Here is an 18,419-nt window from a genome sequence, read left to right on the forward strand (position 1 = left end):
AGACCCGTAACTCTTCCTTAATGAGTGTGCCCTCTGTGGGCAGAATGTCTGCTCTATCTGCACTTTTTTCCCTTTGTATCTGAGCATCTGGTTTATCTACCATGCTACAGTACCAGCACCGCCAAAGTAATGATCATCTGTTGCGCTGGACATCTCCGTGACAACCGACTCACACAGTACAAATGCAATCTCCCCAGAGAGCGATCGTCAAGGAGACCCATGCGGCATTTACCATTCGCTATACTTTTTGCTAAATTTAAGCAGAACAGAGCGTCTTCTCTGGGAAACAGGTGAGACTCCGGGACGGGCAAAGTGCTGGGTGTTGCTGGGGAACCGGGGGACACCACAGGTCAAACGAACGAAATGTTTCATTTATTTCATCTGCGGAAGGCGGAGTGCAGAACAAAATGTCCCACAGCATCCCCATTAACGGCCCATCACCTCTCTGATAGATATCCATCAGAAAAACGGGGGATGAACACGAATAGGCAGCACGGGGCGATGAGCTCATTCATTCACCCCAACTGAGCCCAATCACCAATCATATAAGGCTACTGTAGTTTGTTGGTGGGGCTGTAGCCTCACACATTCAGGGTTGGGGGTTGCAATCCCCCTTTGCTGTGTGTGGTTTCCTCTGGGTACTCCAGGTCCCGACCACAGATATGCAATCAGGCTAACTGGCACCTCAAAATTGTCAGTGTGCGTGTGTGCGCGTGTACATGTGTGTGTGTGTGTGTGCGTGTGCATGTGTGTGTGTGCGCGTGAGCATGTGTGTGTGTGCGCGTGAGCATGTGTGTGTGTGCGCGTGAGCATGTGTGTGTGTGTGCGCGTGTGCGAGATGCCACATGTCTAACTGCATGGAGAGAAGAGGCTCTGAAGAACAGTGTGTAAACATATGATTAATAACCATGAAAGAACAAGAGACCGCAAGAAAGGAAAATCGGAGATATGATCCATAAAGGCTGAAAACAATCAGGCCATTTCGATTTTGAATGGATTTCAAGAAAAACACAAACGGCTGGTGAATCTGCCCCACAGTGATAGTCTGCTCTCCGGCCTTCTGCAACCTCAGCCTCCCACACACCCAGATTGTTATCCTTAAGACTGCCACTAAGTTACCCTTTTTCCAAAGGGGCATTAATCCCACTCGGAATCATTCTGGATTTGGCTTGATGCAAACGGCATGTGGGAATATCCCTCTCGACCAAAGGCACCCACACCAGAGGTCCCTTTCAAACAGGATCCCCATTTGGAATTGGAAAGGGAAGAACTCGATTTCTGCCGGCGGTCTGTAGCGGACAAAGCTCTCCTGAAGGGGACATTGAGTTCTCAGCACCCTTCCTGCCGAGATTTACACCTCAGAGCGTGTCGCATCCTGACTATGATCCACACCGGCTGCACTAGGGGACGAGACCTAGAGCACAATACCCTAGTTCACTCCTGGGTTGTCTTGATGTACCACCGAGGGACATGTAATCAAATGGCTGAATTCAGGAAGTGACTTTACTTCCATGCACATATGCTCCGCTGCTTAGCAACCAGTGGCGTACTGGGAGCCAGGCAGATATCTCCTTTGTATGGCAATTAGACATGGTAGAGGATAATTGGGTGCAACAGAGAAACAAATGTATAACGGAGAAACCTGAGAGGAGCTCCAGGTATCAGCTGGAGGTGTAGGCGGCCCCCCAGGGGGTCTCACAAAGTGCATATTGGAGTCGGGTGTTTTAAAGACCACATCCAAATCTGATACTTAAGTCCCTATAAGCTCAGAAGGATTGTTGAGGAAAGAGGTTAAAATTGGTGATGGGGGGTAAAAATGGTCTGATTTAAAACACGTTTGTGTCACATTTTACGCAGCAGGAAACTCTTCTGCAGGAACATTTTTTAATTAGTCAGGGTGCACTTCATTTCAGTGGTTATTGCAGGAAGTCACAGGCCACAGACGACCTGCCGCTACATTTCCCAGAGCCACAAGCAAATCGAACCACACTGGGCTGCTTTCTTTTGCTTAAAAAGAGGAACCCTTCATCGGAACAAAAGGCGTCAGATTACCAATGGGCTGCCATCGCCAACCGCATGAATGGTAATAATTTTGAAAGAGAGGAAGCCGTGGATTCTCCGGAATCGTGAGTCACCCGTGATGCCGCTCGGGCTACCGCCACCCCACTGCGCCCACGTTAATCGCCACCATCATTGGAGAGCCACGCGGTACAGGCTGGATGTGGAGAAGTCGGTGACCTGCCCGGCAGCAGAGCGAGAGGGCGCCATTGAGAAGAAGTGGCTTCCATGTGACATGCTGATTGGCTAGAATTAATGAAGCATCACAGGCCACCGTACAGCTGAAGCAGGCACTGGAGGAGCCAAAACAAGTGAAAAAGATCCTCCATGTATTCAGACACTGCAAATGTATGTGTGTGTGTGTGTTCATGCTAAAGGGAGAGGTAAGGTGAGGATCTTCACTGGAGTGCCCCTGAAGGGAGACCCCACCACATGTGGTACCCTTCCAGCTGCTCCATAGCCTCCTTCTGGCAGCTGCAAAAAAACCGTGTGCCAACACTCTCCACGTGCAGAGCCAGCATCCCCCAGGCATCGATCTGATTGGGCGAGGCTCCTAAGCCGGCTATTGGATCAGACTGTGCCACAACATGATGCAAGTGTAGAGCCTCCCAGAGTCACTGATCACGCTGGATCGGAACCCGGCTGGACAGTGTCACAATGAACAATATGTTCAAAAGACAGCCTACAAAGAAAATGCTATTTCAAAAAAGATGTCTACAAATACTGCCCAGTATCCTTTACATTTTACAAGTATATCCCATGCACTTACTGTACATATGTATGTCAGAAATAGGAACAGGTCTAATGCAAGGGTTTGGTATCCAATTAGAGGTTTATACATCAAAGATCTACATTCCACTAAGAATAGCAAAGATGTCAATCCCACCCAATGTGTGCTGGACACAGTTACATCTGAATCATTCCCTAAATATGTGAAATCTGCCCCCTTTTTCAGAAACACTTCACCATCACTCATACAAATATCTCTTTTTTAAAAATACAGGAAATATAATTAGGAGAAAAATTACTGCATGTTTTCTTTTGCAAATAAATTAACCCCAGACAAGACAGCAAATCCCCTAGAGTGCTTGTTTTTTGATTGAGTGCTTACTGCTAAGAGATTAACAGAACAGTGATTTGATAATTCGGCAGAGCAGCATCGGATGCTGGATATTGATCTGCCTGCTCCTTTAAGCTCAGAATCTTAGAAAATGGGCAGTGATTTCAGGGGGTGGTGTTGGTAAGGGGTACAGCAGACCTAGCCCATGGCATTTATTACACAGAGATTGGTGTCCAAGAGGCAAATGAAGGAGTGCTGAGGATAAAAAAAGTTTTCCTCCTGAAAAAAATCTCTTAAAGACTGAAATATACCCCCTGTACTTTTAATGAACAAAATTTAAGCCCCAGCGCACATGTTCAGTGTACCAGCTTATCCCTCAACTCTAACTCAATCACATCGAATGGAGGAAGTTCTTCACGGTTCAAAGGACCCCAAACCCAGCACTGCCCTCCCAGAAACTGCTCCAGACTGCCCCCGGTGGTGGCCTTACATGGAATGCACTCCTTCAGAGCTCCCCAACTTCAGAACTGTCCTGAGATGTGAGCTTTGCAGCTTCTTCCCTGATCACATATACCCCAGGGCCTGTGTGCTTCTGCCACGTTGCCTGACTGGAGAGGCAGATATGACTTTGCCCACCCCCCAAGCAGCACGAGCCATCGCCATGGAAACAGACATCGGTCCTCACCGCTCCACAGTACACTAGATGTACGTCAGAGGAGAGTACCCCTTCTCCCTGTCCCTATGTGCATAGGTAGCATGAAAAGCTGCATTTATAACAGCTAGAAGCAGGATTCAAGACCCCTGCTGAAGGGCTGTGAACAGCTCCAACAGAACCTACAGCAACCCAATAGGACCCAACAGAGATCAGCACACGTTTACAAAGCAAGGTTAAGCAACAAGGCCTGACGCCTGTGATCAAATGGAAAACTCAGAACAGACACACATTTTTTTCTTCTTCTCAAGCAGGCAGTTTGAAGTGACTTTGTAGTCTATATTTCTGTATAACATACTTCAAGTGGGCATCTGTTCGGATACCGTTTCTGCGTGTGTGTTTTTCACCTTCCAGTGTAGCATGCGCCTCTTGCAGCACTCGCCCAACTCCCCTGTGATGTGCTGCCACACCAGCTGACGCCCACGCAGGCAACGGGGAAGCCTCATCTCACCCGAGGCATGCTGGGAATCAGAGTTCCAAAGAGCTACCTGAGTGCAGAGGAACCTGCAGCATTGCTGTGTCCAAATCCTAGTGTACTTAGACTTTGAGACGCTTTAGTATGGGAGTGCTGATAACAAGAAACACAAGAGCAGGAGCCAAGGATTATTGGTTTCCTGGCTGCACACAACAGTAGAATTTAAAGTCTACTAGAGCTTTCTGTACTCTACAACACAGGAGGTCTCAAGGATAGCCGGGGTGAACTGAGAGGGAGGATGCTGCTAAAATTCCAGCTACAACTTGTTTTTTCTAAAGGCCAGTCGCTCCATAAAATCAGCATGGGGAAAGAAATGGCCGTCTCAAATTAAAAACAAAGAACCTCAATTTCCACTGAGTGACACTAGCAGAAAAATATCAGAATTAAACTAATCAAATGGTGATGCTGAAGTCAAACTCTACACTGATTGGCCTTATTCAGAAAGAACCAGCAGGATCTCTGTAAGTACATTTATATCGTAAAGAGATGCCTGTTCAGGCCCGAAATTACCAAGGTGGCAGTGATTCACTGGTGCAGACCATCCAGTCTCAAAATTATAACATGCTTTAGCTGTTGCTCAAAGTATGTGGATGATGCAGAAGGTCTTATTAACCATACAGATCGTTAACAGGAACAATTATAACTGGAACTGACAGCAAGTACAAAGTCAGCACAATCAAAGCAAGATGCTTCACAAAAGATCAGTTACTCCAATCTCAGTCTGGACCACTGGTTGCTTCTCAGTCCATGTTACTCTCACGCATCAAGAGACAATTTGGGAACAGATTTCTGGGACACAGGAGGGTCGAATGAGGGATAGGATGTCAGAAAATGGGAGTTGGCTCTCCAACACAGAGCCCCAAAATACACACAATGAGAAGCTCAATCCAATCATCAATCCATTCATTCTTACCTTCCATAACAGCTTATCCAGAGCAGGACTGGATGAGGAAAAAAAAACAATCTGGGAAGCACACTGGGAAAGGGGACACCCTGGATGGGATGGCAGGCAATCACAGAGCTCAGACACTCACGCACACACTATGGAAAATTTCAGAGACCTCACTTTGCATTGCTGCATGTCTTTGGACCGCGAGAGGACACCAGAGTACCTAGAGGAAAGTCACACAACACAAGGACAGCATGCAGAGGGGCAGGATTCGAACCCCAAGCCCTGGAGGTGTTACGCTACAGTGCTAACAGCATGCAGATGTCGCTTATATCTAGGCACAGCAGCAGGAGACTTGGTCCAGTGTGGGCAGCAAACTGTCGTCGTCACATGGGGCCTGTTTAGGGTGCGCTTACAGGGAGACCCACACACGCAGACATCAACCTCCTCTCTACACCGGTGCCACGTCTGACACGTTTTAACCCCTTCATCTCCTGAGACACTGCCAGCGGGAGCCATCCATCAGGGATTCAGCTCCTCTGGATCCTCATGTCAATGCTTGTGGGGGGAAAGGCACTGGGGGAGTCAGCTTAGTGGGGGAGGGAGAGGGGATGGAGAGATGAATGTGGGAGGGCGCAACGGAGGACAGGAGCAGGTAGGAGCCCAAAGGGGTTTATGCAAAGCTGCGCACTTGGGGACTCTACGCTCCCCAACTGGGGAGGGAACAACACAAAATGTCATCCTGCTATAGGAAAGACACGGAGCAGCTCCAGACAGGAGACATCCACATTAATTATGCTACACTTCGGGATACATTAAAAATCCAGTAGAGCATCCCTGAGGACAGAGAAGCCCAGTGACGTGGGGATGTGAGATCCAACTACTGCCTGCTGACTGCAGCTCCAGGAGTATAAACGATGAGTCAGCAGAGTCGTCCCCTGCTCTGACCCAGACTGATCGGGGAGTGATCAGCCACCGTCCCTGACTGCAGAGCAGGGAGGGGGAGCAGCCTCCGGAAGATGCTTTTCAACACGGCCTTCCATGTGGTGTCCGAAGGAGGAACATCTTAAATCAGAGGATCCAACCACCACAGGGCATAAAAGTCAACAGATCACAGCAGACATTCATGACTTTTCCCTTTTAGGACCGCCCCCTTTTATTCTGACCAATCAGAAGCTAACCACACATAAACGCAATATGCCTGTCTAAGTGATGTCATCGGCAATCACACTGTTATGCCACAGTAAAGGGTTAAAGTTAGAGTTTTTTTAAAAACTGGCATTGACCAAGTTGTATATTCCAGTGTGTCAATGTGATTAATTTCTGGCTATAACCTCAGACAGATCTGAGAGTGTGTGCTTTCGTAATCTTACAAGTAATTTGTATTTTGTACATGTTTTTGTGTGTATATAAAATTCATCTAAATGAACCCCCCCCCCCCCCCATGGTTTCCGTATTGGCCCTCCATGAACCATCGCCACTTACTGTTTCATATGTCCAAATGACTAAATGCTTCCTCGCCTCAGCAGGCAAGAGCGGACGCCACACTTCTGGATCGAGGAGAGAAAATTACAGCCCACCTGAGAGAGTGTGCAAAAAACAGCCCGTCTATAAGCAGAACGTGGGTGTCATGGAGAGGACTATGTTTAACTACAGATTCAAGAGCACCGGGTCGTCTGAATGAAAAGGAGAAAGTGTGACTGAGGAAGGCATGAAAAAAATTAGATTCTGCTCTTTTGCAAGCATAAATACGTGTGTCTGATCCTTCGCGGTGACACTGCGGTGCAGAAAGTGAGTCGGTGTGAATTTTGAACATCCTCGGTTGGGAACAAATCATGGATCCATGGGCGTATAAGAGACCTTGAAGTCATGCTCTTTGTGACAAACATGAGTGGACACCTTCCAGCTCACATTTGGGGTCACAGTGAGCCATGCACAGTTGCATGAGCAGCTGTGGGATCCCAAACCCCTGCAGAAGTTCTCAAAGAGCAACAGCAAGACAGACCCATCTACAGCAGCAGCCCAAGGCTGCACCTTGCTCCCAGCCTACAGATCTCCTACAATATGGATTCAACCAGAATCATCATCAGAAAAACTGAAATAGACCATTAAAGAGCTGTACAATGAATGAAGGGGAGGTGCTGATTAGTGGAGCACCGTCAAGTCAACACATTCACAGCTCCTAGGCCTCCTAGAATGCGTTGAGGTGCTACAATTGTTGATTATTCAATTTCCTGAAATTCACTATGGAACTCATGAGCAAAACCAGGGATCAGAACATCTGCAGCCTTAAGGGCACTAGGATCAGTACCACACTGCAGTCAGGCTCAAAGAGAAACCATTAGTAGAAGTAGACAAGAATGCAACCTGTCACTGGGGATGCTTTCATCTTTCATCTGCAAGAAAGTGACAAAAACAAGGGACATCTCCAGTGAGGGCAGTGGGGTAAAGAAACGAGTTTACATGACCCATTAAGGATGCTCTCTCTTAAAAGACCAGATAGGTTGTGCTGTCATAGTAAAAGTAGGGATAACACCAGCAAGATAGATCGGCACAAAATTACCGGAATTATTTCTTCTTGTCCCTTGATGTATCAGTGAATTCAACGCCTGGTGCATCCATCCAAGCAGAGGCACTCAAAGATCGGCAAAATTTCTAGTGCTGCTTGAAAAACATGCCATCTCCCTCTCCGCTCTCACAAAAATGTTCCATGTGTCTCTCTGCAACAATTCCCGCCAAAAAGCCAGCAGCCTATTGTGCTTTTCAAGGCCCCCAGAAACAGCCTCACTCCAGATGATGCCATGAACCGGCAGCACTTAATCTATATGCTCATAACAAGTTTCCCAATTTTGAAGGCTGGCAAGGAGGCAGGTTCACCAATTTTTCCCCTCAGAAGCAACAGTGCCCTCCTGGGCCAGAGCGAAGGTGCCATGATTCTTCTCAGTCAGTAGTGACATACTTCACCTGTCTTCTTTCACTTCACAATTTTGCATGTGTTCCTTACCTATCCATCAATCAAGCCATCCATGCATCCGCCTACCCATCTGAAGATACAGGCCACAAGACAGAGGAAAACCAAAAAAACACCACATTCAGAATAAGCCTTCTCATACATTCCCAACAGAATCGTCTTGCCTACAGATGACCTTGCGGCCGACTGTTCAGGAAGCGGCCTGTGGAAAGCCAAGATTGGGCCGAGATTACTGATGTGTGGAACTCATGACAATAAGACATCTCAAAATGGGGCAGTTTCTCCTTTGCCCAGGGAAGTGCTCCATTTTCAAGTGCGAGAAACAAACTATGAGGCTGCAGGTGACTCAGGTTTCAGAGTGGACCACCACCACAAGAAAATGCGGTCAGGCTGGAAGGTTATTCAGAGGCTGATATGAGGTCTTGTACGCCTTTCAGCTAGCAGCTATCAGACTGTTTAATGCCCCCTTCCAACAGGCCACACCGACCAAAATCAATGGTCAGGCTATATGAATAACATAACCAGCAGCCATAATCATGCACACATCCATCCATCCATTCAAGTCTCCATGGCCCATTTTTCATCAATGCTTTCACAGCTTGATCAGAGCAGCTTGTGAGTCGGAGAGCCCCCGGCAGAGCCCACCCCCAACGGGCAGCCGTGCCGCTCTTCCTATTCAGCTCATGCTGAAAGCTGCCCGCTCCATTGACACGGCCGAGGGTGGGGCTTACTGGGGCTGCACGTCGTCTTCTGTCGCCACAAGGGTCCCATCAGCGAACAGGCCATGCACCCTCATGGGAGAAAAACTGTTCTATGTTTTTCTTTGAGTGAACGCATTAATAAAAATATTAATATATCATAAGTACTGCTTACAGTTGTTATAATGAACAATAACACATACAAAATCAGTAATGATAAAACAGATGCCGTTCTACATGAAGTGTATGGCAGCTGGCAGCTCTGTGGCAGTTCATTGTAATTTATTCTGTTAGAAATATATCATCCCCATCTATCTCGCATAACCACTCGCCTAGTATAAATTACAATGAACTAGGAGGGGCTCCACACACATACATCCAGGTGCAGCATTCAAACCCCCAACCCTAGAGGTAATAAACTTATTCAGTTATTTATTAATGAATAAACAAATGTGAATACATTCAGTGGCCAGTTCATTAGGCCTGCTTGCTTACTAATGCAAAGACTGCTTCTCCAAACAGCAAATAATTTGACAGAAACAGAATATATACAGCTTACAGACAGGGTGAAGAGTTTCGTGTACAATCTGACTAAGTGTTAGAAAGGCTAAGGCGACTGATCCAAGTGCTTTGGAATGCAGCGCGTTTGTTGGTGTCAGACGTGGTGGATCCGGCACCTCAAAAGTCCACCTGGGATTTTCACATGCTACAGCGTCAAGAGTTGACTGAGAATGGTGTGATGAGCAAAAAAACAAAACATCCAATGTTAAAACATCAATAGAATTTCTGTGGCTAGAGAGGTCGGAGGAGAATGGCTAGACTCATTAATGCTAACAAGAACTCAAGTGCAAAAATAACAGCTCAGTTCACCGGAGGTGTCCATAAAGGCTTCTCTGAATGAACAACTCATCTATTGTTGAAGAGGTTCTAGAGGCAAAAGTGGGTCCTACCTGGGACTAACTTGGTGTACCTAAGCATCCACTAAATGTATTGTGAAAGATCCAGCAAAACAGGAAAGAAGAGAATTTAAATGGTTGCTCTTTGGTGGACCAGCTTTCGGAGAAGATAATGCCTCACATTCGCTACATAAAGATCACTATGCTTGATGTTACCTGGTATAGACACGAAGCTCTCAGCTGCAGCATGTCAGATCCATAATATCAAAAGAACATTTTCCAGTCATTCCTCAAGCCTGGAGTGTGGAATAAATCCAGAGAGCGGAATCTGTTTAAGTGTGAATCTGGGGGTCGGTGTGTGGGCCAAAGAATCGGAGCCCCTACCCAAAATCTACTTTAATTGCTAGAATGTAACCCCTGTTGATCTTGAGACTATGAGGTTATTTTAGAACATCACAGCTGAATAGAGGTAGTGCAGTGTGTGCCTCACACTTCAGGTTTGAGTCCTGCCCCCTTCGCTGTGTTTGGGGTGTGCAGGTTCTCTTCATGTCATGCAGCTTGAATCCTGCCCCCTTCTCTGTGTCTAGGGTGTACAGGTTCCTCCATGTCATACAGGTTTCCTCCAGATACCAGTTTCCTCCTGCATCCCAAAGACAGGTGAAATGGAATCTCCATATTACTCCAAGTGTGTATGTATGTTCAACGCTGGACTGGTATCTCCTCCAGGGTTTTTCCCTGCCTGGCATCATGATAAGCTAAATGCTCACTGCAACCTTGTACTGGATAAGAAATACGAATGGATGAATGGATAAAGAAGAACAGAGCTGAACGCACATGAATATGTATTGACATGTCAAAGAGCACAGAAGGCATTCCTCGAAATAATGACAGCATCAGCGTCCACTGTAATTAGAGAGGTGTAACCCTTAGTTTGACCCCCAAGACAATTCAATTGCAGACAGGATCCATTCCATCTTGCAACAGAGACCATTTCAGACTAATAATTGTGCTTTATCTGTGCTGGAGATGCTTATCCAGGTCTGCATGTGCCTCCGAAGATTAACAACGAAAAGCCCCCTTAATTAGCTGAGATAAGGGATGATTGAGATGGACTGCTAGGCATGGCTTCAAACCACATGTAATCATACTCCCCTCACCAAAAGCTTTGCGGGGGTAACTCACATTTATAATTACAGTTTGTCACCAATGCTCTCCCCCGACCCCCGCTTCCCACATTCTCCATATTGTGAAAAGTATCTCTATGTCAAAAACAAAAGTACAGTATGCAGTGCATGCAATGTAACGTTTACTAGTAGTAACTGCTGACTTGAGCAGTGGAATTAGTCTCCAACATGGTAGAGAGATAAGTGAATCCAAGTCAATGATGGGAATACACACTCCACCAAACTAGAGCGTGACTGGGTGATGTCACCTCTTCATCTATTGACCCCCCCCACCCCCACCCCCACATCCTTTTTATCTCATGCATGTTGTTGCTATTTTTCCATCCATTTATCCAAAACAATCACGATTATGGTAATTGTGGTCAGTGCTGAGTTACTCATCCATATCTGGATATGGGAGTCCCTCTCAACCTTCAAGAAACATCCTGAGACCCAGGATCGTCTCAATTGCCTCATCCACAAACCCGCTCTCCCTTCACTGATCTCTTGAATATCCTGGATACTCTAGTATTTTTGCACTTGTCTTTGTTTGAATGGCTCTCTTATTATCTTCTTGCAATGGTTTGCAATGTATTGTACAGATTTCACTCCAATGCTAACTTGCACATATCTTCACTGGAAACTGGCTATACTTGTGCTTGAAGTACTATATTCCTCACACTGCTTTGGACAAAAGTGTCTGCAAAATAAATTAATACAAATGAGTCCCTTGGGACTGTAATATTGAAGGGTGTACAGTACACACACACAAACATGCACACTGCTCACAGTACGGGTCTTGGCTGTCACCACAGCTCCTTGGGCTTTAATAAACAGTCTGGCGTTAATCCCGGTGAGGTCACTCAGCCCTGACACGCTCATGGCGAAGGGCTGACGTCAAGGTGGCATGAAGTCCACCCAAGCAGCTGGTCCACTTACCTAATAACAGCGTTAGCAAGAAAGGACTGTCCTCCTCACCCAAACCCAAGACGAATCACACAACCTTATGTTTTCACTCTTAGTCATCATGCGAGATTGGTACTTAGCCCAGGAAGGATTGACATCTACCAGAGTAACCAGACAACAACCTAAGAGCATCAAGGCAAACGCATCAACTCAAGTTACATCTGCAGACAGATGAGTTCAGGACGCATCTTCCCTGCAACTGCTAACATGCAGTGTCTCCAGCATACCCAAAAACAACAGACACCCCGTGTCCTCTCCTGCCCTCTCTTACACGCTCTACTCTGTCCCCCACACCCCCAAGCCAGGTGCGTCTTTCTCACCTGCTGCTAAACGGCAAAAGACGAGGCACAAAAAAGCAGGGCGCCAGAGTCGCAAGAAAAAATGCATTTCTTGCCATCTGTTCAGTTTTGTATTGCGCCAGGACACACGATCTTGGTCCCGTTCACATGACCGCTGGAGAGCCACGCCTTCTCCCCAGCCTCTGCACGCATTCACTGCATTCCTGTGACCCTTCTTCTGACCCAAGTGGCCAAGAGGACTCGGGGACACACTCTGGGAGCATAACACCAGCTGGCTGCCTGCTAAGGTCACAGGGACACCATGTCCTGACAAGGCCACATAGAGGGGGGACACTGGACGCCAAAGGGCCTTGTCATGTACCACAAAAACAGAAAATATGTGACGCGTCTATTTTTTTTTGCATCATGTAATAGCAGTTGCCTTGCATCAGGCCACCTCATGATAATCATTCAAATCTATTAACTGATTAATTAACGGGAATGGTCCATTTGAAAAGCAGTTTATTTGTGCCATCTTGCTAAACTAGTAAACACCGGTGAAAGGTGACCTTTCTCCTTCATTATCAGTCACTTTTAGTGTTTTATTTTCCTTTAGTTTCCTTTGCTAACAAAAGCCTAATCTATTTCAGCACTCGTCACACATGTTCACGACAGCAAGAAATCAGCAGTCAGGAAAGATGAAAAGACATCAGAACAAAGGGGTTTCTTTTTATCTTGATGCTTAATCTGAACATTGCACACTGAGATGATGATGAGAATGAGATGAATCTGTTCTCAGTTCAGTTCTCCAATGTGCCCATCCTCAATCTCATTAAATGAACACAAACATCCAATTCCAGGAGACGGGAAAACAGGCATCAACGCAGGGAAGAAGAAAGAAAAAGACTGACATTTAAAAAAAGAAATTCTTTAAATCACCAAATCCATTTATTTTTCCTTGTCCTTCTGCTTTTGGGCTGTTTACTCAGGTACCAGGAAGGTTACAGAGGCCAGTTGGAAAATCTGCCCCAGTGCATGGTTCCCATGGAAACCGTCGCCCCACAGCATGCGAGGTGACAAGGAGTCAGGTCACCGACGTGGCTCAGAGGACTTAAAATGCTGCGCGCTGGAGCCAGGCTTCCTACGTGGAGGGTCTGTGCTCGGCTCGCTGCCGGAGAGACAGGTGAAGGCTCGTGTGGGACCAACCAAGGCCACAGAGCTCCGTGAGAGCAGAAGTACATTATCGGCAGCAAACTCCGGCAAACCGGCGAGACTGCAGACCTCGCTGTGGATAAAAGATTTACATGGCTGTTTATTTGAAGTGTCCTTGCCAAGAAGAGACCCAGACCAGACACTGAACTTAAACCCGACAGATTCAGGCCAGATGACTTGATCAGAGGAAAGCCATATTACACCAAATGCTGCACCACGGCACTACCCCCCCCCCACCACCACCATTCCCCAAACAAATCATGTGGTCTTTGAAGTGCAGCGGGCGAGACAGAGAGTGAGCATTGTGCATAAGACATAATGATTTATGTTCTCATGTTGCCCAACTGAGGCAGAACAACAATCGACAGGCAGATAAACAACGAAGATTGGCATGAAGGCGAGGCACGCTCCTCCAGCTGGATTGGCTGAGATAAGAATGCTGGAAGTCCTGGGAGTTCTCAGTCTTACACACACACCTGGGTGACAAGATGCTGTGCAAGCATTCTCCACTTCAGAAAAACAACTAAACCCCATGTTTGGACACAACACGGTGTAGGGCTGCACCTAAGGTCTTCCTCATCCATCGTCCCCACAGACTCCACCTCCTCTCTGAACCACAAAGGTGCTACTGACCAAAGAACACCTACAGTCAGGGACCTACAGTAATTACAAGGGCAGATTGCATTCCTCTCCATAGCTCCCTCTGCTGGTGGAGCAGGTAAGGACCTCGCCTCACTTTTGTTCTGGAGCTGCATGTTGTTCAGAAAAATGATTTCACACACTTTTTATATTATTTTTATTCAGAGTAGTATGTAATTACGTACCCTAAATTACACAGGATACACCTAATACTATGTGACCAATGCAAATTATCTAACCTCAAAGGTTGTTTGTTCCAGACCGATGTTGAGGGACAGTGATAAAGTGCCAGAAGGGAAAAAACATAGTAACCGTAAATAATTAAATTGCAAAAAAACACATTGAGAGATTTTAACCAAAAAAACCCCTGATAACTATAATATAACAGTTTAACGTTCGGTCATTTTAAATATACAATAAGAGCTTTATTGGTCAGCATAAATACTGTTTCCTATGAGAATCATGCTATCAAGCACTACTTAAGTAAAATACATATTTGGAAGGGGGTTATCTAGCTGCAAAGCCAAACACGGATGAAAAATTAATATCCTGAAGAGGCCAGGCTATCTCAGTCAAATGAGAGTTTCTTAGTATTTTGGCCTGTTAACTCTAGTAGGAAGTTACATATTCTTCTGGGTTATACTGTTTCTGAAGGAAAATAACTAACTAAAGCCAGTTTGCAGGGTTTTTAGTTAATAATGTTATTCGCGTACATTTATGGTAGGTACCAGTTCACCCTGAAGCCGCCGTACTCCCATGCACAACCCTGGTAGGGACTGGTAGGGATCGGCATGCCCCTATCTACACCCTTGTACCACTGCAACAACAGTCAGCCGACTTGATTAAAGGAGCCTACATTGTTTTGTCAAGCAACGGTGCAGGAAACAGGAAACATTTAAACGTTGATCGGGAAATAACACATCACGCAGTTCACAGCTGATAATATCCAGGTAAAGCTACTTTCTGTAAGCTCTCGGGCAGAAGCACAATTTCCGTCTCTTCGGGTAAACGGCTGCGCATCTGCTAATTGTCCCTTTGCGATCATAAACCATAACTCATGTTTCAAAAAAAGTCACAAAACAAACGATGCTCTTAGCCCGAGCCATCCATCCCAGCCCGGTACCTCCGTATTACATTATTGGCGGCCATCAGTCAATCTGTGAAAGGCAAAGCCCGCTATATCTATTTCATCTTATTAATTAAGATCGCTCATGAGCAGGCTAATTCAATCAATGCTAGTAAACTCCTTGTAATATCTTCTGAGCTTGCGAAATTTCTGTTTTCTATACTTGTACGGACAGATTGTGTTTCCTAAGCTCGTTTCAAATTAAAGGGGCTATCGATAATATATGCTTTGAATGGACAAGTCAGAAGGAAAGAGGCATGTCAAATCAACACAATGTATATGTAACCGGTCAGTGCCCGATTACATATACACGTTTATCATACTTTTATTGGTGTCCATTTCTGCGTATAAATCACATAATAGTATAGCCACCCGTAAGGTATGTTAATAATACATGGTAATCTACAGGTGCTCTCTCTAAGGCATTCAGTCTAAATCGATAATGCGGTCGGTGTGGACCAATTGACCTTTCACAACTGTGCACATAGCAGCTTGTCCAATTAAGACTGCAGTTTTGGCGCTCTGAGCAATGTTTGATTTTAACTTACTAGCGTTTAATCACCGTTTTGCGACATCGCCGGTTCCGCAGCGTTACAGTAAAGCATCGGAGGCCTGTTTAGCTGCGTACAACTAACATCACCAGCACCAGCTTGTCTGCCTGTAGCCACCCAAGAGTTTATCAGTTCACAAGCATCTCTGGGAAAAGCAGAGTTCGTCTCTTTCGTAGCATGTTCTACTTAGTGTAACCTTTAAGATCTTCGTTTTAAAATGTGTTTAAGTTTTTAGGAGAACCTGAAAACAATTCAATCGATTAAAATTAAAACGGCAAAAAAAAAAAACAAAAAAAAAAATATTAGCGCAAAAAAGGGTCAGAGCACCGTCCATGATTTGACACTAGCAGACAGTAATGCGGTGAAGCCGGGGAAACAGTTAATGCAAGATACAGGGAAACGAAGACAGCATCCGTCAGGATAACCACAAAACTAATATCTTAAGCATTTTTCTACATATTTTATCCACCAGATATTTGCACTCCAGGATCTAGCCCAGGTTTAACATGTTATCAGTCAATGATGAGCATAGAATCTCTCTGTAAAACAAGATTCAGACTTTTTCTATGCCATTCAACTCCCGATCGTAGTTATCATATTACTCTACTAATCGGAATCATATATGACCCAAAAACGACCAGAAAAACTGATTCCAGCATCACCACTTCCGATATGTCAGTGACTATTTCAGATGCAGGGGGTATCCAATACATATAAACCTAGCTTTATACTGTATGACTATAGTAAAGTCGTGCAAGGCAGGCTACTTGTCACATCGTCACACCTCCAGGTCTGCAGTTCGCTTTCTATAACACGATCTGAAGGTGGCCTATAAAAATAAAACGCCAAAGAACAGTCTGTGGAAAAAGATTTTAAGTAGCTGAATACACAGGACTTTATAAAACCCCGCTTTCTACAAAGCAGAGACGCGGAACTTCATGACAAGTAGCATATTGGGAATAAGAAGGGCCACTTATGCTGCCCGGTTGTTTAGATGTTCGTTCCTTTTTTACTGATCATGTCTTCATTCAGAGATGATGAAGCTTTCTTTGTGGATTTAAGACCATCCACGGAACTCTGCTTAGCGCTATAGAGAAACATCCACGTTACAGAATAAAGCGCGTCATAATGGGAATGTTTGGATATTCCGCGTATAGATATTTATACGTCGCTTAGCTGATCAGAATATCTTTTCTGCATGTAAGTGTTGCCAACTCTAAGTGTTGTACCTGCCATTGCCTGTACAGGGAAATGCAGCACGTATAGCATATATATACGGCCCGCGCAGATTATTCATTATTATTATTTATAAATAAGAGGGACTTGTACAGCTCTGTGATTTTCTTACCAGGTTCAGAACCGTCTCGACGATGTCCCTGTTGCTGACCTCGCCGACTTGGATCAGACCGATGAGGACGGCGAATTTCATCTTGATATTCCGGATCGGAACCGAGGGATTGATCATCCCGGCGGGCAGAACCATCGAGCCTGACCCAGACACCATCATCTCACGGATACCCGAGCCAGTAGCCCCCTGTTGCCCATGATTAGGTGGAGGTTCTCGGTCCGACAGAGAAACCGAACCCGGTACAGAAATGGACTTCTCGCTTGACATTTCCACCGGAATCCGACGGAGCGACAGCACCTGCTTAATATCACGACCGGCTATACAAAAGCATCAAGGAAAAGGGGGAAAAGAAAATTCTCGAATATTATACGGGTAATTCTCCTTTCAAATGAAATCCACACTCTCGCCCATGTATGCATAGAAATGCATACGTATCCAGGCAATGTCGTATTTAAAATTGTGTAAGGAACAGCACTTTATCTTAAAATTTAATTCGTTCTAGGTGTCAGCCAGTAATGACAGTGGTGAAGTCACTAAGCTAATGTTGTTCTGAAGGCTAAACCACTCTCTCCGCCATGTTGCCGCCCCCTGCCTGCGGCACGATTCACCACGCCTGCGTGCTGGCCAGGGACGGGTGGGGGGCAATCCCGTTAGACAGAAAGGGACAGGTGAGCAGGTGGAATGTGTGTGTACAGTACGTGTGTGTGTGCGCGCCTCATCCTTGAAATTGCAATTCAATTTCAATTTTGAAAGGAAAAAGGTAATCTTGCTGTTAAAAAAAAAACATAAAAACATTTATTCAAAAATGCAATTTTGCCGTTAGTATAGAAGGTGTGTAGGTATTTTTGGAAGAAAAAAAAGTTATGTAACTTAACATTCATAAACCTGTCGTCCAGTACAATGTCATGGGGGGCTTAATCTCTGTATTGGACCGAAAGCAAGGACAGCTTGGCCAATTTAAAGACACCAATTTATGCTTATCATTGGACTGTGAGAGGAAACTCCCCCCAAGAGTCACAACATTACTAGCCACACAGGCACACTATATTTAACCCAGTCTTAGAGGCTCTCATTTTATACACAAATGCTGACACTGAGCTCACAGTCTGTAAGAAAGCTCAATTTTAAACAGGAACTCTAATTGTTGAATTAATGTTGTACAGTAGGGGGCAGTGTGTGGCTCAGCAGGTTAGGATGCTGTGCTTATAAGGTCATTGGTTCAAACCCCAGTGATTCTGCTGTTGGACCCTAGAGTAGGGCCCTTGACCCCCAATTGTTCCAGATGTTGTCAAATAAGTCGCTCTTTTATAAAAAAAAAATATATCCACTTTGTTAACCTTGCCCTACCTTCAGATATAGGCTGCTTTGGTTTTGGGG

General features: G+C 45.5%; 1 protein-coding gene across 1 annotated transcript in view; it reads right to left on the reverse strand.

Moving 5' to 3' along the window:
- nbeab (neurobeachin b) overlaps positions 1-17,309 on the reverse strand; it is a 229,813-nt gene extending 212,504 nt beyond the window's left edge. The window contains exon 1 of the mRNA XM_072701095.1: positions 17,043-17,309. Within this exon, the coding sequence (XP_072557196.1) occupies positions 17,043-17,309 (267 nt within the window). The remainder of the gene's footprint in view (positions 1-17,042) is intronic.
- Between the last annotated feature and the right edge of the window lie 1,110 nt (positions 17,310-18,419).

This window comes from Paramormyrops kingsleyae, chromosome 17 (genome assembly GCF_048594095.1).
Source record: "Paramormyrops kingsleyae isolate MSU_618 chromosome 17, PKINGS_0.4, whole genome shotgun sequence".
In the NCBI taxonomy this organism is placed as follows: domain Eukaryota; kingdom Metazoa; phylum Chordata; class Actinopteri; order Osteoglossiformes; family Mormyridae; genus Paramormyrops; species Paramormyrops kingsleyae.